At 48.7% G+C, this 17,811-nt stretch overlaps 2 protein-coding genes across 5 annotated transcripts in view; both read left to right on the forward strand.

The window, feature by feature from the left end:
- Positions 1-1,073: 1,073 nt before the first annotated feature.
- LOC111152597 (neugrin, neurite outgrowth associated) lies at positions 1,074-6,897 on the forward strand. Of its 2 annotated transcripts, none has more exons than XM_022511108.1 (3): positions 1,074-1,240; positions 1,647-1,757; positions 5,808-6,897. In XM_022511108.1, the coding sequence occupies exons 1-3, from the start codon at positions 1,077-1,079 to the stop codon at positions 6,406-6,408; spliced, it is 876 nt and encodes a 291-aa protein (XP_022366816.1). In that variant the 5' UTR covers positions 1,074-1,076; the 3' UTR covers positions 6,409-6,897. The 2 variants fall into 2 exon arrangements, with proteins under 2 accessions (XP_022366816.1, XP_022366817.1); XM_022511109.1 differs by having other exon boundaries at positions 1,074-1,108; positions 1,656-1,757.
- A 4,533-nt stretch (positions 6,898-11,430) lies between these two features.
- The window catches only part of LOC111152663 (VPS33B, late endosome and lysosome associated), a 21,504-nt gene continuing 15,123 nt past the window's right edge, over positions 11,431-17,811 (forward strand). The window contains exons 1-3 of one of the 3 annotated variants that reach the window (XM_022511210.1): positions 11,431-11,842; positions 15,577-15,657; positions 16,008-16,069. In XM_022511210.1, the coding sequence (XP_022366918.1) occupies positions 11,747-11,842; positions 15,577-15,657; positions 16,008-16,069 (239 nt within the window). In that variant the 5' untranslated portion in view covers positions 11,431-11,746. Of the gene's footprint in view, positions 11,843-13,522; positions 13,566-15,576; positions 15,658-16,007; positions 16,070-17,811 lie in introns of those variants that run through there. The other 2 variants (XM_022511212.1, XM_022511211.1) reach the window with 2 other exon arrangements.

Here is a 17,811-nt window from a genome sequence, read left to right on the forward strand (position 1 = left end):
AAGAGGTGAGGAATCTCCTGTGAATACCAACTCAGGGGACCCATGTTTCCACTGCAGAAGGCCAAGCCAACAGAAGGCTAGAAGCCATAAACAGAGCCCTGGCAGGATCAGTGTCTTCCACTTTAACCCCAAAGCAAGGCTATCTTCTGCAACCAGAAAGAGTGGAAAGTGGCTCATGGACTGATTGTGCCTGCCCTCCGCGGTAGACTCTGAACACAGAACACCCAAAGCCCGTGATCTCACTCTTTGCCCTGCCTCTGCACCCCTGATGCTGCAGACCACTGCCCTCCTTGACCTCAGCCACAACCGGTTAACGCAGGATGCAAGCCCAGCACTCGACCTCTCCTGGAGAGGCCCCTCAGGTTTCCAAAGGGGCGGAGGGCCTTCAATCTTTGCTAAATGAAAGACTGCCACCAAGCTTCAGTTTGAAAAGCCCTGGCCAGGAACCCTGTTTGCACAAGGCAAAACACAAAGACATCGAGAATTCCTCAATACCCTAAGATTATTTTCAGAACCGTAAAGACTAAAAGATGAAGAGGAGCTAGGGTCGGCCAAGTACTCATCCCCGCCCTTCAAACCTTAGCCTGGATTTATAGCTAGGTGATGGGTCTGAACCCCGGGTGCGGCCCGGGGCTGGAAGTCATCCTGGCGACAAGAAGCCCCTTTCCCAGAGGAGCCGTGTGCCCAAGGCAGGGGTCTGTGGCCATCAGAGGACCGCCGAGGGGACGCCTTTAACGCCGTCGTGGCGGAGACAGGCCGGCCTGGGCAGCCCTTGAGGTGGAGGGGCGGCTCTTGGCAAATGAATCCGTCTTTTTATTAAAGTTTATGGCGTTTTGCAGGAGCGTCCTCTACGTCATTCTGGCCCTTGCATCTCAGGCTCAATACTCTCCACATTCACAGCGGGGAAGGGTGGGCAGCGCACGGGTTCAAGCCCGTCTCCCCGTCCTCCGCCGGAAGCGGGAGAGACTCGCGACCATCCCTGCTTCCGGCCCGCCCTTCCACTCCCGCCCCCGCCCCTAGACTTCCGGTACTGCGCGTTTCCGGCTGCTAAAGACGTTGTTGTTGTTGTCGTCGACATGGCGGTTACTCTGAGCGTCTTGCTGGGCGTGCGTGTCCGTGCTGCTGTCGCTCGCTGTGGGTTCGCGACCCGGGGGGTGGCAGACCCCGGCTCTCTCGGCCGCGAGCCGGACCCCGATTCCGACTGGGAGCCGGAGGAGCGGGAGCTGCAGGAGGTGGAGAGGTACCCGCTCCTTCCTGGGCCCTCAGCCTGAAGCGGGGCTTCGCGCCCCTGCGCTCCAGGCCGCGCCCGCTAGGAGCCGGGCGTGGTGCCGCCGCCTCCGCCGCAGCTCTTGTTTCTTACCCGTTGTCAGGGGCGCAGGGGCGGGCGTGCGGCTCCTTTGGGACCACAGCTTTCTTCACCAGTGACGCATTTCATCACCCGTTTAGAAAGTTCGGCGTGCTTACGGGCTGTGTTAGGTATTAGATTTCTGGGGAGGTGTATGGAACAGGTCTGAGCCAACACACATGGCCTGATTGCCCTTGCAAACAAAGAGAAGAGGGCTGGGTTCTTTGTGATGTAGTCCGAGGCTCTTCAGCCACCCATTTTGCTCCCACGCATGGCTTCTGCCATTGGTTCTCTCCCCCAGCACCCTGAGACGGCAGAAAAAAGCCGCCCGGTTCCAGAAAATTCGGAGGCAGATGGAGACTCCGGGTGCTCCGCCCAGGACCCTGACGTGGAAAGCCATGGAACAGATCCGGTAAGACTCGCTGTAGTTGGGGGCGCCTGGGTGGCTCAGTGGGCTAAAGCCTCTGCCTTTGGCTCGGGTCGTGATCCCGGAGTCCTGGGATCGAGCCCCACATCGGGCTCTCTGCTCAGCGGGGAGCCTGCTTCCTCCTCTCTCTCTCTCTCTGCCTGCCTCTCTGCCTACTTGTGATCTCTGTCAAATAAATAAACAAAAAAATCTTAAAAAAAAAAAAAAAGACTCGCTGTAGTTGGGATCAGCTGTGACGAGAAGTGATGAATACGGGGGCCTAGAACGTTATTGTTGTATTTTACTTTTTTGATTTAAGATTTCTCAATGACAGAATAGTATAACGAATTTCCCTAAGCTCGTCATCTAAATTTACCAGTCCTTAACATTAGTACACAGTTAGTTCCTTTTTGCTGACATTTTAAAAGCGTAGGCTGGAAGACATCACATCATTTAACCTCAGAATCGTAGATCGTGACGTTTCTAAGGTCAGGGATGGGGGCTTCCCTGGTTACGTAGGTTTTTCTGAAGAGAAAATCTGTATCTTAAAAGTCATAAAGCTCTTTTTTAAAATGTTACGTTTGTTTTGAATAGACGGTACATTACATAAGGCTCAAAATTAGAACAGTGTAATGTGGTCCGTACATTGAAAAGTTTTTTGTTTTTTTTTTTTTAAGATTTTATTTATTTATTTGACAGATCACAAGTAGGCAGAGGCAGGCAGAGAGAGAGGGGGAAGCAGGCTCCCTGCTGAGCAGAGAGCCAGATGCGTGGCTCCATCCCAGGACCCTGGGATCATGACCTGAGCCGAAGGCAGAGGCTTAACCCACTGAGCCACCCAGGCGCCCCTACATTGAAAAGTTTTAATCCTGGGATGCCTCCCAGGGTCCTGGGGTCCAACCCCACATCGGGCTCCTTGCCCAGCGGGGAGCCTGCTTCTCCCCGGCCTGTCATTCCCCCTGCTTGTGCTTGCTCGCTCTCTCCGCCCCCCCCCCTCGTTCTGTGTGTCAAATAAATAATTACAGTCTTAAAAAACAGTTTTAATATCAGCCACTCTCCCATGGAACTATTTTTGTTTCTTTTTCCAGGGGTCCTTATGCAGATAGGAGTATGAATATAGATTTTTGTATTCATTTCCTTAATCACAGACAGAATACTGTAAATATTGTTCTATACTTTTCCTTTTGAACATATTTCTTTTCTTTTTCTTTTTTCCAAATAATCTGTACACCCAACGCAGGGCTCAAACTCATAACCCCAGGGTCAGGAGTAGCATGCACGACTGATTGAGCCAGGCAGGAACCCTTTTTCAGATATTTCATAGACCTTTCCACTTAAGGACAGAAAGCTCTTTTTTGGAGAAATCCTAGTAAATCATAACCTTTTTTTTTTTTTTTTATTAAAGATTTTATTTACTTATTTGACAAAGAGAGAGAGATCACAAGTAGGCAGAGAGGCAGAGAGACGAGGAAGCAGGCTCCTTGCTCAGCAGAGAGCCTGATGCGGGGCTCGATCCCAGGACCCTGGGATAATGACCTGAGCTTAAGGCAGAGGCTTTAACCCACTGAGCCACTCAGGCACCCCCCCCCTTTTTTTTTTTTTAAATAAAGTGATCTCTATGCCCAGTCTGGGGCTCAAAAGCATGACCCTGAGATCAGGAGTTGCATGCTTTACTGACTAAGTCAGCCAGGAGCCCTAGTAATTCATAATTTAGTTAACTAGTCTTTCATGATGTGTATGTGGGTTGTTTGCACTGACTTGCTATCACAAATCGTGCTCTTCTGAATATACACAGCATTCACATACCTGGCAGGTACATTTGTTGTGTACATTCCCCGAAGTAGAGTTGATAGGTACAAGGGCAGGTGGGTTTGTGTTTTGATGAATATTGCCAAGTAGGCTTCCATAAGTTCTCTGTCGTTTTTCATTCCTGTTAGAATGACTCTGAAGGTGACACTTGGAAGAAAGTGGATTTTGTAGAGCAAGGAGATTTTGTGGGCCTGTAGCACCTCTCATGTCATCCTCCTCTCCCCTCTTGAACAGCAGCTTTTCCATATCTTCCTGTAACCTCCTTTTCTGTGGTTAACAGCTGTCCTTTTACTTTATTTTTTTTTAATTTCTTTTTAAAGATTTTATTTATTTGACAGAGATCACAAGTAGGCAGAGAGGCAGACAGAGAGAGGGGGAAGCAGGCTCCCTGCCGAGCAGAGAGCCTGATGTGGGGCTCAATCCCAGGACCCTGAGATCATGACCTTAGCCAAAGGCAGAGGCTTTAATCCACCGAGCCACCAGGTGCCCCTATCCTTTTACTTTAACGAAAAAACTGACCATTAGTTAAGATCCCTTTAGAGCTTCTTGGACTTCCTCTTTATTTCCAGTTCTCAGTGTTTACAAACTGGGGGAAATGGTGGCCCTTTACTTGTCTGGGACCAATGCTTCTGCACTAGGTCATAGTTGTACCTAATTCCTCAGAGACCTCCATCTGTCAGCTTCAGGTTCTCCCTCATCATTTTGTTCCCAAGCTCGCTCTCCCTGGGTACCTGTCCTTGTTTGGTCACAACAGTGAAACCATTGTGCGCAAATCTTATCAGTGACTTCCTCACTGCTAGGGATTCCTGACGCTCTGGTCTCTTGCCTCTCCTATTCCTGCAGCATTTGCTCTTTCAGTGTATTTTCTTGAACTTCTCGTCTCCTTGAACTCAGGGTACTACTCACTTCTATTTCTAGGGCTGCTTTTCTCACTTTCCTTCTGGGTTTCCCTCATTCCTCCTGTATCTTAAATACTGCTGTGTTTTAGAAATGTGTCCTTGGTCATTTTATCTCCACCTACTTCAATCCCGTGGTTTCAACCACCCCTGCTCTTCACTGACGACTTCCGAATCTGTCGTCTCCAGTCCGTGGTTTCCTTCTAACCTGTATATATTCAACCATGCCCTGGACTGTATCTCTTTGGACGTCACACATGTTTTTCAAACTCAACATAATAAAAGAGCGAACTCAGAGTAACAAAATTTATCATTGTTCCCTGTTGACTTCATCTTGTTCCTGCTCTCACTCTCCTCCTGAATGGTCCGCCAGCATTCAAGCTGCAAGCCTGAATCTCTGCCTACGTCTACCCCCGATATTTAGTCCTTACCAAGTTCTACCATTTGGCCTTCTATAACAGTTCTCAGCTCTCTTCCTTTTTCTGGTTTTTTTGCAACTGCCACAGTTCAGACTGCCTGGATTTCCAGGACAGGGATTTTTCCGGCTTTAGTCCTACCACTGAAAACTACCCCTGGATTGACCTTCAAAATGAAAAGCTCCTTGTGGCATTAATTCCACTGCTTAAAATGCTTCCTGTACCTGCACACGGTTTGACTTAGCTTGCGTGTCCCAAATTTCAGTTCTGCCATTTTTTAATAAACCCACTTAAAAGAAAAAAAAAATCCTTCCTTGGTTCACTGTTGCTTTGGGTTAAACGCCATAAGCGTGACATGATCTTGTTCCTGTCTTCACTGTTAGACGGTTAACAATGGTGATGGGCTGCTCTGCATTTTACATGCTGCTCTCTCTGTCATCAGGACCTTCGCTCTCCTCTTCCCCTCTGCCAGCTTAGTCCTCTTCGTCCTTTCAGACCAGCTGTAGGCGGACTTCTGAAGCAATTCTCAAGCCACCACAGGTGTTGTGATAGCCTGTCCCTGTTCTCCCAGGCGCTCTGACAGCATCCTCCGCTAGAATTTATCATCGTGGTGTTGCATGTGTTAGTACGCGTCTCCACCACCAGACTGTATGTTCTTTGAAGGGAAGGACAGTCTTCATGCAGCCCCAGGATCTGCCTGGGGCCTGGTGCACAGTAGGAGTTTAGTTGAGGGAAATAAAGTGACTTAGGAGTGGTGGGGTGTTGGTTTCGGCACATAGGAATGGAACACAGCCGTTCAGTGGCACAGATAGAGGCCATGTTTGCTGTTTTTCTGAGCCCTTCTTTTTCACATAGATATCACTAGTATTGTTAGTTAGCTACTTTGATAGTGGACTGCTTCACAACTTGAAAAAATCTGCTGCTTTTTCTCATAGGTATTTACATAAAGAATTTGCAGAGTCCTGGTCAGTTCCTAGATTAGCTGAAGGCTTTGGTGTCAGCACTGATGTGATCCGGAGGGTTTTAAAAAGCAAGTTTGTACCCACATTGGAGCAGAAGCTGAAGCAGGATCAAAAAGTCCTTAAGAAAGCTGGACTTGTGCACTCACTCCGGCAGCTCCCCGGCTCTGGGGACACCTTGAAGTCGCTGTCTGCGAGTCACTCTGGATCAGGCTCTTCGCTGATGCCAAGGGGTGAATCCTCATTCAGAGGCTTGGGTCACAGCACAGCTTTGCACCTGATAGACTCAAACACTCACGGTACAAATACACCATGGAGACAGAAGGGAGGGAATCAAGGAATCCAGGTCCCGGAGGAGGAACGCTCCGTGCCTGTTGCAGCAGCCCTAGGTCATCAGCGAGAGCTGCAGAAGTCCTCCACCAGCAACGGCGCGGGCAAGAGAGGACCTGATGGTTATGGATTGCCAGGCGACGTGCCGGGAGATCTGAAGGCAGAGGAGCTGGGTGAGCAGAACAAAGTTGTCCAGAGGGGGCGAGAGTTCTTCGATAGCAACGGGAACTTCCTGTACAGAATCTGAGCTGGAGCATGGCTTGTGGATGTGCCAAATGAAACACAGCTGGGCCAGTATATCTGGAGCCGCCTGGACTTGTGTGTGTGGAGTATCCGCCTTGGGATAGTAGGAAATGATGAGCCTGGAAGGTGGGAGGAAAGAGCCGGTCAGATTGAATCTGATGAAAGGTAGTGAACTTCACAGGGCAGATGTATACAGCAGGTAAGGGTTAATGACTGCTGGGTACATTCTGGTGTCCTGGAGCACTGCTCCTGGTCTGACGCACGTGGATCCGCAGTGCTCACCCTTCTTGCTGGGGCTCTGTGTGTTGAAACCAGCCCCTGTTGCGCGTGTTGTTAGTCCTCTCTGATACTTGGAATATGTGTTTGGAGAAAACTGCAACGTTTGCCTTCTGACCTCACTTCTTGAATAATGAACACTGATAGTTCGGGAACTTCGGGAACTGTTTAGTCCATTGTTTTCATTATATGCAAAAATAAAGTAAAATGTAGCTTTTGTGTTGATTGGTGCTCTCTGGGGTGAGAGGGTTTACCTGTGAATCTGGAGAGGGAGGGAGGGAAAGAGGCAAAGGGTCCCTTGCCCTTAAACACTGGGAGAGAGATGGAGCCTGAGGAGTTCCCAAGAAAGGGCCCTGTGCTTCACCCTTAGTCATAGGCTTTGACAGCCAAAAATGGGGACATTAGTCCTTCACTGATCACCTCGTGTAAAGCAGCTCTTCTTTCCTTCAGTTGCTGGGGCTTTGAAAGAGATTGAGTATGGGGATTGACACCCCCCCCCCCCAAAAAAAAAGCAGGCAAAGGCTTTATGGCCTTAAGCATAATCTCTGGCTACTTTTAAAAGCTTGAATAGCATCTAATTTTGCTGTTGTCATCAGATTTTTCCAAGGGAGCTGAGATGTGGGTGAGAACAGGTAATAAGCCCCTGAGTTTACTGATTTTTGAAGAGATACTTCATTATAACCAGAAACTGACAATCAGTAGACCGAATGAGACACATGCAAGCAACGGAAGAGTCCAAGGACAGTGTTCAGCCATGCCTCATTTTATCAAGTCACTGGTAAAAAACTGGTTATTCAGAATTTAAATATATGCTGGATGTTTAATGAAAATAATTGATTTTCTAAACCTATCATTGAGTGTTCGTGAATCTCATTGCTATCTCAAATGTCACTAGTATTGATTACAGTATCATTGATTACTGTTAACTTGGGCATTGGATGAATGGCAAGGCTCTGTCCCATGCCAGGCAAAGGTAAGAGAATCCAGGTGCTGGTCATACAGCAGTAGGCAGGGTGCCTGGGTGGCTCAGTTGGTTAAGCCACTGCCTTCAGTTCAGGTCACAATCCCAGAGTCCCGGGATGGAGTCCGCATCAGGCTCCCAGCTCCGCAAGGAATCTGCTCTCTCTGACCTTCTCCCCTTTCATGCTCTTTCCCTCCCTAATAAATAAATAAAATTTTAAGAAAATATAGCAGTGGGCAGATAAGGCTCTGTTCTCCCTGCTTTGTCACTATCATGACTCAGTTTTTTTATGATTTAAAAAGTATGGTAACTTGTCATTAGAACCTTTTGGTCATTTTAAGAGGTGGAAGATGCTACTTGACTAATTTTTAACTCCTGCAAATCATTTGACTACGCCCTTTCCCCAGTGGGCTATGGAAAATTAGAAGCTGTTAAAAAGCTTTGATAGGTTTTCCATTTACCTCATCCCCTACCATCCTACTGCATACCAAGCTTAAATCTTTTTTCCATTCTTGCAAATGCCAATCTAAGGTTTTACGCCTACTGGTTCTTTGTCTCCAGATTTTCACATGGTAGATTCCATGTCCTTCAAGCTTCAGATCAAATGTTACTTTCTTAGTTAAGCCTTCCTTAATCACCCAGTCTAAAGCAACTCCTTTCACATTCTGTGACCACACCGTGTTTAATATGCCTCGACATTGAAATAGATTACTACTGTAGTGTCCGTCATCACCCACCTTGCGCACGGGGTCAGGAGACCTCTTTTGTGTTCATTGCTGTAGTTTCAGCTCCCAACATAGATTCCAATTTTGGTTGAGTAAAGGAATGTTTGGAGAAGCTTACCAGTCAGTCCAGAATGGCAGAAAGCTCTGCCTTTTCCCTTTGCCAGACTACCCATCCAGACTTCAGCCAAGACCTAAGCTTTCTCCAAGTTGAATTGTTCCTACTTTATTCCTTTTTATTTATTTGACAGAGAGACACAGTGAGAGGCAACACAAGCAAGGGAAGTGAGAGAGGGAGAAGCAGGCTCCCCGCTGAGCAGCGAGCCTGATGGTCCCAGGACTCTGGGATCATGACCTGAGCCAAAAGCAGACGCTTAATAACTGAGCCACCTGGGCAACCTACTTTATTCCTTTTTAAATATTTTTATTTATTTGAGGGACGCCTGGGTAGCTCAGTGGGTTAAAGTCTCTGCCTTCAGCTCAGGTGATGATCCCAGGGTTCTGGGATAGAGCCCCACATCAAGCTCTCTGCTCGGCAGGGAGCCTGCTTCCCTTCCTCTCTCAGCCTGCCTCTCTGCCTACTTGTGTTCTCTGTCAAATAAATAAAATCTTTAAAAAAAATAAAGTGAATCCTATATGCTTCATATTATTTCATCTGTAATACTTATATATCTGAAAGAGATGACTCCCTCTTATTTTCTTTAAGTTTACTAATTTTTTAAGTAATTTCTACACACAATGTAGGGATCAAACAGGATCCTGAGATCAAGAGTTACATGCTTGGGGCGCCTGGGTGGTTCAGTGGGTTAAGCCTCTGCCTTCGGCTCAGGTCATGATCTCAGGGTCCTGGGATCGAGCCCCACATCGGGCTCTCTGCTCAGCAGGGAGCCTGCTTCCCTTCCTCTCTGCCTGCCTCTCTGCCTACTCGTGATCTCTGTCAAATAAATAAATAGAATCTTAAAAAAAAAAAAAAAAGAGTTACATGCTTTTCTGACTGAGCCAGCCAGGCACCCCAAACTCCTTTTTCTTTTTTTAAAAGATTTTATTTATTTTTTAGAGTGCGAGTGCGTGAGAGAGTGGGGGGAGGAGCAGAGGAGGGACAAGCAGACTCCATGCGAGCAGAACCTGGCGTGGGGCTCAGTTCCACAATAGCAAGACCATGACCTAAGCCAAAATCAAGAGTCAGATCACCCACTGACTGAACCATCCCAGTGCCCCCCGAACTCTTTTTAACATAGATGCATAAGCCATGACTATACCTTAAAAGTTTTAGTAATTATTATCAGCTAATATCCTGATAGTTACTCTCTTACTGTTTCATAAATTAATTTTGTGGTTGATTTCTTGGAATTAGGATCCAAACAAGGTCCGCACATTGCAACATTGCATGATGTAGCTACGTCTTAGAAGTGTCTAAAATTCCAAAGTGGTTTCCCTTTCTACGTTACTCCCCCCCCCTTTTTTTTTTAAGATTTTATTTATTTGACAGATCACAAGCAGGCAGAGAGGCAGGCAGAGAGAGAGGAAGGGAAGCAGGCTCCCCGCTGAGCAGAGAGCCTGATGCGGGGCTCGATCCCAGGACCCTGGGATCATGACCTGAGCTGGAGGCGGAGGCTTTAACCCACTGAGCCACCCAGGTGCCCCTATTCCCCTATTTTACAGGTTTTCTTTTCTTTTTTTTTTTTTTTAAGATTTTATTTATTCATTCGACAGAGAGAGATCACAAGTAGGCAGAGAGGCAGACAGAGAGAGAGAGAGGAGGAAGCAGGCTCCCCACCAAGGAGAGAGCCTGATGCGGGGCTCGATCCCAGGACCCTGGGATCATGACCTGAGCCGAAGGCAGAGGCTTTAACCCTCTGAGCCACCCAGGCGCCCCTACAGGTTTTCTGACCCATACATTTCCTGTATTCTTAAAAAATATATATTTATTTATCTATTTATTGAGAGACAGTGAATGCGAGAGGGTGGAGGGGCAGAGGGAGAGAGAATCTTAATTAAGCAGACTCCATGGCCGGCGTGGAGCCAGATGTGACCACGCTGTGATCATAACCTGAGCTGAAATGAAGAGCCGGATGCTAACCGACTGAGCCATCCGGGTATCCCTATTTCCTGTATTTTGGATATAGCAGATTTCATCCCTGTGATGTTTATTTATTGTCATGTTCCTACTACCCTCCATATTTCCTATCAACTGGTATTTACATCTTTTTATTTGCTCCGGTTCAATTTTTGACAATCAGTGAAGCTTTGTACTTCCTATACATCTCACAAGGAGAAGACGATGTGATGTTAGTATGGATTAGTGAGTTTAGGTATTGTCAGCGGATCTATCCCTTATAATGGCTTAAAAAAACAAAAACAAACAACAAGGTGAATCTAGATCATTACCATCAGCCCTGAAAATTGCCTAGTTTCTCTTCCCAGTCAATTCTTACCCCAAAGTCAATCACTTCCTGAAATTTTTTTTCCACCACCGATTAGTTTTCCCTGTTCTAGAACCGTATCTAAATGGCATCATAAAGATGCCACTCTGTATCTGGGTTCTTTCATGTATTCAGTTATTTTTACTACATGAAAATGCCACAGTTCGTCCATTTCCTCACGAACGATATTGAGTCAAAACTCCTAAATCCAAAGGTGATAGCTGGCGGGGCTTAGCTTCCACTGGATCTTCACGCCTTCCCCTTCTTCCCCTCGCGGTGTCCCATCCCTCCGCGTCTTGCCTCCTGCAAGGCAGCTAATTCTGTGGTGGTAGCTTTGACTGACAGCCAAGATCCCCAGGGATCAGTGCCCTCCGGATCCCGAGTGGGTCTCGCCCATTTTACGAAGTTCTGAAAATGTAGCAGAAGTGCCCAACCCTCGCGAGCTAGGAGAATTGGGTGTACGCTTAAAAATTAGCGATGATTGGACCGCTCCACACCGCCCAGGTAGGAAACTAGAACGTTGACCCTTTGCCTTCCGTTTTTAAACGTCCCTTCCCGGGCGCCGTCCCCGTCCCGGCAGGCTGAGCGCGGGTCGAGCGCACGGGACTTCCGGGAGCTCTAGGAAGTCGCTTGTCTCTCCGGCAGGAGGTGGGGTTTTCTCTGCACGCCGCGAAATCTGTGGGTGTAGACAGGGATTCTGGCTGCTAGAGGAGTGGACCAGGGAGGGGCGGGTCGGTCCCGCTGCTGCTGATCTGGACGAAGGTCCTCCGAGGCCGCGGCTGCCCGACCGAGAGGTGGCCATTCATTCGCGCGCAGGAGCGAGGGCCCCTTCGGGGGCTCTTTCGAACCGTGCCCAGGCCTGCAGGAGAGCCGCCCTGCGCTTACCCCGGGCTCCTGCCGACCTTCTCTGAGCGGAGGGCGTCGCCCTTCTTCCACCCCGCTGCTCCGGTGCCCGCTGCCATGGCTTTCCCCCATCGGCCGGACGCCCCAGAGCTGCCTGACTTCTCCATGCTCAAGAGGCTGGCTCGGGACCAGCTCATCTATCTGCTGGAGCAGGTCAGTGCCCGCCACGCCTGGGGCTTTTTCTGCACCTACAGTTTAGCACTCACTGGACGCATAGTTCTTCCTTGCGGAGTCCCCTTGATCTTGTTCCAGGCCCTTGGTATTGTCCTTGGAGCTTCTGGGGCAGGTCCAAAAGGAAGCATTTAGGAAGGAAAACCAGAGGACAGTAAGAGCTGCTTGGGACCTGGCAGAGAGTTAAGGAAGTCACTTCTTTTTGGTACAGGCAAGGGAGACACCAGTCGTGCCCCGCATCACTGGGGATGGAAAGATGGTTAAGACATCATTGTCCTTAAGGATCTGCTCCAGTAGGAGCCTCTGAAACACAGATTACCCCACACAGAGTATCGTGTGGTACATGGGTGATAGGGCACTGGAAGCCTTTAGAATAAGCAGTCATTTCTAGCTGGAGTGATCTAGGAATTTTAAGGAGCTGGTTGTGAAAGAATCAGTGTATTTTCCTTGGAGATGGAGCAGGCAGATGGACTGGTTGGTAGAAGCAAAGTTGAGGAACCAGGGAAGGAGAGGGCACATACAGGGAAGACAGCAATCAGAAGTTACGCAGTAGGCATTAGGCAGCCACTGAAGATTTTCTTTCCCCACTTAAGGGGTGAAGCAATACTTGAAGATGATTCTGGGGGTGCCTGGGTGGCTCAGTCAGTTAAGCTGCTACCTTCAGCTCAGGTCATGATCCTGGAGTCCTGGGATCGAGCCCTGAGTTGGGCTCCCTGCTCAGTGGGGAACCTGCTTCTCCCTCTCCCTCTGCCCCTTCCCCTGGCTTGAACTCTCTTTCAAGTAAATAAATAAAATCTTTAAAGAAAAATTAATATGATTCTGATAGCCATGTGTGGAGTGGGGTAAATGGGGATCAAGCATGCTAGTTAGGGTACCACAGATCAGGCAAAATTAGTGACAGTGGGAACGAAGGGAAGTCGTAGTGAAAGAAGGCTCGAAGATTTACTGATTATAGAGAGAGAAGCAGAGCTGGGTTTGAGGTTTTTATCTTGTGTTGATAGGAAAACAATGCTGTTGCTGTAGTTGTAACGTCTTGTGTGTATACTGACTTGCTTAATGTCCACGGTCCCTACTAGATTAGAAGGTCCCCGAGGACAGGGAACATGTCTGTTATGTTCAGCACTGTGTACTCAGGGAGTACCTGGCGTAGGGCCAGGCACATAGCAAGTGTTTAATAAATATTTTTCATATGAACACTGAATTGAAAAAAAAAAAAGAATTAGAGGAACGGGCTGATTAGTTTGGGTTTGAAAAGGGTGAAGGGAAGATGCGCGGAGGAAATCACTTTTTTTTTTTTTTTTTTTTTTAGATTTTATGTATTTATTTGTAGGAGAGACAGAGAGAGTACAGGCCGGCAAAGTGGCAGGCAGAGGCAGAGGGAGAAAGGAGCAAGGAGCCCGATGCGGGACTCGATCCTAGGATTCTGGGATCATGACCTGAGGTGAAGGCAGCCGCTTAACGGACTGAGCCACCCAGGCGTCCCTGAGGAGGAAATCACTCTTGTAACATCCAGCAGACAGAAACATGGAGCTGCAGTTGGGATGAGGATGGGGGCTTGAAAGCACCTCAGAGAACCTCAGGGGATCTGGGACCAAATTTTATATCTCATCTATATGCCCCGCAGTGGTAGCACAGCGATTGGCAAGTGAAAGATGCTGAGACGAGTGAGGAATTGAAAAGAGACGCTGGTTAAAGCCTCTTATAGGTGAGAAGCCCATGAAAAGAGTAAATGAGACCAAGGGTAGGCACTTGAACCTGGAGCTCGGGAGGGGCTGCCCCCAAGGCTGACTCACTGTGGCTGGTGCAGGATTCCTATAATAATTTGCTCTTCAAACTGACCTTTTCTTTCTTTCTTTCTTTCTTTTTTTTTTAAGATTTTTATTTATTTATTTGACAGAGAGAGAGCCAGATCGCAAGTAGGCAGAGAGGCAGGTAGAGAGAGAGGGGGAAGCAGGCTCCCTGCCGAGCAGAGAGCCTGATGTGGGGCTCGATCCCAGGACCCAGGACCCGGGATCATGACTGAGCCGAAGGCAGAGGTTTTAACCCACTGAGCCACCCAGGCGCCCCCAAACTGACTTCTTCTGACTAAATTCTTGTTGAACGAGCGCTGCTGTTCCGGCTCCAGCCTCAGAATCGTCTTTGACTCTCCTTCCGCTCTCATGTTTAACTGAACCCGTCCCTGAGTCCCAAGAATATTTCCTCACCCCCGACTTTAGAGATTATACAATAACAGGCATTATAGAGATGGTAGAAGATAAGGGAAAGTAGAGAAAAAAATTCACCTCCAACAAACAGGTGCAAGCGCTGTTAACACTGTCAATTTCTTTCAGTCGTTTAAAACATTTCTCACACATCGCGTGTATCCTTAATGCGTTTTTGTTTTCGGCACCACCACCTTCAGTCGGGTCCTCGTTCTTTGCTTCATGCTTGGGCTGCTTGGACTGTTGCATTAACAACAGAAGTGGACTCCCTGCCCCAGTTTCTCAGCCTCCAATCCACTGTACCCATAGTGCGTGCCCAGTTACCCAACTGACGTTTCCAGCTGAGTGGATGCTTCAAGGCACAAAAGCTTTCTGTTCCCTTGTTCATAGAGGATCGACTCCAGACTCCGTGACCCGATGTTGGGGTGCTCCACGCTCCAGTTCCGGTCGACTGTCTCAATCCTGTATCCCACCATTTATTCCCCTACATCAAGATTTTCCTGCCTTGGGTCCCTTGACATTTGGGGTCCGTTGATGCTTTGCTGTGGGACTGTCCCTGCCTTGCAGGATATTTCGCTGCATTTCTAACCTCTACCCAGTAGATGGCAGTCAAACCCCTTGCCCCCAGTCCGATAACCAAAAATGTTGCCAGATGCTGCCAGATGTTCCTCTCCCCCCACCCCGGGGGGGGGGGCAAAATCCTCCATGCCACTGTCCTGCACTTCTCTTATGCATCAGCCGAACCACACTGCTTGTTCTGTCCTTGCCATTCAGCCTGCTCTCTTGCCCCAGCGTTTGCTGGGTTGCCATCTTCTATCCCTGCCGACACTCTTGCCCCAGCGTTTGCTGGGTTGCCATCTTCTATCCCTGCCGACACCCGAGCCCCCTGTCGAGGCCTAGGACAGAGCAAAACTTCTGATGACTTCCCTCTCCCTGCCACTCAGTGGGACCCCTCCTTTCCCTGGACACACGAGACAGCAGCATCCGAAGGGATGCAGGAATCAGATGGCAGGGATTTGGAAGGGAGAGTGGGTGGGTGGGTTCGGACCGTTCTGGGCTCAGCTTTCTGCACTGAGTGTGGGTTATTTTTGCAAGTAGAAGAAAAAACATACTTGAAAAGAGAAGGCAGTTAGTTGAGGGGTTGCCGGATACTAAGTGGGGCTTTGGTTTGGCTCTGTTCAGTGGGCGATCCGGGTTATTGGGAGGCAGAGTGGAGAACGGGGCAGTGATGCCGAACGAGGTCACGGGCAAGCAGGAGGGTCAAGTGAGGAGGACTTAACCTTCGAGAAGGTGAAAGAGCTTTCCACTGGTCCAGAAAATAGGAAGACACACTAGGCAAATATTTGAAGAAAGGACCGCTGTGGATACAGTTGATAAATGAGACGCTGGGGTAGATGGTATGATGCCCAGTGCACTTCCGGCCGAGTCTGCTCTTGCTAAGTGGATGGCTAGACGAGCACTCAGCTAAGGGAGCATGTGTCACCTGTGAGTGACCCAAGGTACCGTGTTCTTCAGCTTCCAGGAAAAAAGGACTTGTTCATTGAGGCCGATCTCATGAGCCCCTTGGATCGGATCGCCAACGTCTCTATCCTGAAGGTACCACCCTCTCTCCCAGTGGACTCGGGCCCCTCTCTTCTCATGAAGCAATTTTTCTCTTAATGAACAGTGCAAATTACTAATGAACAGCTGCCCTTTCAGGGAGAATGCAGTGGCTGAACTGGGTGGGCAAAGGGGGATCGGTGCTGTTGTTCGGGTTGGTTTTGAATTGTTTGGTTTTGGGGTATTTTCCTGTTGACGGTTTGAGGGAAGTTCAGCGAGATGGTGATCGGGGTGCAGTTTGATTCCCAGAAGAAGCACGAAGAGGAGCCCTTCCAGAAGTCCTCTTTGTGTCCTGCCGTGGGTTTCCAGGCACTTATGTGCATTGTCTTGTTGGGTTCCCTCTGCAGCAGCACGAAGTCGACAAGCTGTATAAGGTAGAGAACAAGCCAGCCGTCAGCTCCAGTGAACAGTGAGTGTCTGGGAGAGCCTCTGGGTCCGGGCCAGAGGGGTCCCCACACCTCTGCCTCCTGTCACGTTTGTGATGTGGTTCACCTCCCTGCACTTTCGCAAGTTCACACCTGGGTTATGCTGTGCCCTCTTACCTGTTCTCCCTTCCGCACTTTCTCCCTCCCGTGTCCTCTTCTCTCTCTAACCCGGTCTACCATCTCTAGCCAGATTGATTAAGCCTTTTTTTTTTTTTTTTAAGATTTTATTTATTTATTTGACAGAGATACAGTGAGAGGGGGAACACAAGCAGGGGGAGTGGGAGAGGGAGAAGCAGGCTTCCTGCTGAGCAGGGAGCCCTATGAGGGGCTCGATCCCAGGAGCCCAGGATCGTGACCTGAGCCGAAGGCAGACGCCTAAAGACTGAGCCAACCAGGTGCCCCAGATTGATTAATCTTTGAAAAATATTTTTATTATGCCCTTCTCAAGAACCTTCAGGGCTTCTCTTACTTACTGACTAAAGTCCAGATCGCTCATCGCAGATACCAAGGCTGCCTGCAGTGAGGGTCACCCTGCCTTTCAAGCGCGGTTTGTCACGTGTCCCCTCAAGCCTCCGCCCGACACACACTTTTTATTTTCTTTTTATTTTCTTTCTTCTTCTTCTTCTTCCTCTTCCTCCTCCTCCTCTTCTTCTTTTTCTTCTTTTTTAATGTTTTATTTATTTAAGTAATATATATACCCAGTGTGGAGCTCGAACTCCTGACCCTGAGATCAAGAGTCACTTACACCGGGGCATCTGGGTGGCTCAGTGGGTTAAAGCCTCTCCCTTCGGCTTAGGTCATGATCCCAGGGTCCTGGGATCGAGCCTCGCATCGGGCTTTCTGCTCAGTGAGGAGCCTGCTTCCCTTCCTCTCTCTCTGCCTGACTCTCTGCCTACTTGTGATCTCTGTCTGTCAAATAAATAAATAAATTAAAAAAAAAAAAAAAAAAAAAAAGAAAAGAGTCACTTACTTCACTGACCAAGCCAGCTGGGCGCCCTGACTCACACTGTCTCTTGCCCCAGCTGTGTGCACATGCTTTCGACCTCTGGCCACCCCATTCCCTCTGCCTGCCGTTCTCTCCTGTCCTCGCTGCTCCTGCAAGAAACGCCAGGCCTCCTGAGCCCAGCCCCGCCTCCTCCCTGAAGCCCTGTGTTGCCATTCCGGTCCAGGGTGCTTTCCTCCTCCCCTGGATTTCCATGGTGTTTAGTGTTTGTCCTGGTCACTTGGCACATAGTCACAGACAGCCCGTGTCTGGCCTTCGCTTTTATCTTTTATATTTTTCAACCTGCAGTAATGTTCATGCTCCCTTAGAGGAAAAAATTCTCTTGGATACATGGAGATTACCTCCATGAACCCCCCCACTGGAAAAACACCATTTTATATACTTTCTTGGATTGTTTCTAGCACTGGATTATCCGTATACTTCATGCGTGTGTATCCGACTTTGCCCAGTAGATTGTAAATTACGTGAGAGCAGGAGGTCCCGGGGCTGCCATGGGCCAGTAAGCAGCCGCCGTGCCCGGGTGCCTGGGGTACGGAAGGGGGTCTTATGTGCGCGGGAGGCCCTTGGCCGAGAGAGCGGCGTAGCTTTGGCCCGGAGGAGAGCTATAGGCCTGGTGAGAAGAGCCAATGATGGAACAGTTGACTTCCTTTGTTTCTTCTAAACAGCTGTCACCAATTTCTGGACTTTTCTTCACTGAGTTTTTTTTTTTTTTTTTTTTTTTTT

Source organism: Enhydra lutris, unplaced genomic scaffold, assembly GCF_002288905.1.
Source record: "Enhydra lutris kenyoni isolate GAN:26980312 unplaced genomic scaffold, ASM228890v2 scaffoldscaffold29, whole genome shotgun sequence".
Lineage (NCBI taxonomy): Eukaryota > Metazoa > Chordata > Mammalia > Carnivora > Mustelidae > Enhydra > Enhydra lutris.

Excerpts from the sequence above, each read along its gene's own strand:
- LOC111152597 (XM_022511108.1), top strand. The coding sequence starts at position 1,077 with ATGGCGGTTACTCTGAGCGTCTTGCTGGGCGTGCGTGTCCGTGCTGCT. Across the intron at positions 1,241-1,646 it reads GAGCTGCAGGAGGTGGAGAG|CACCCTGAGACGGCAGAAAA; the intron begins GTACCCGCTCCT and ends TCTCTCCCCCAG. Across the intron at positions 1,758-5,807 it reads AAAGCCATGGAACAGATCCG|GTATTTACATAAAGAATTTG; the intron begins GTAAGACTCGCT and ends TTTTTCTCATAG.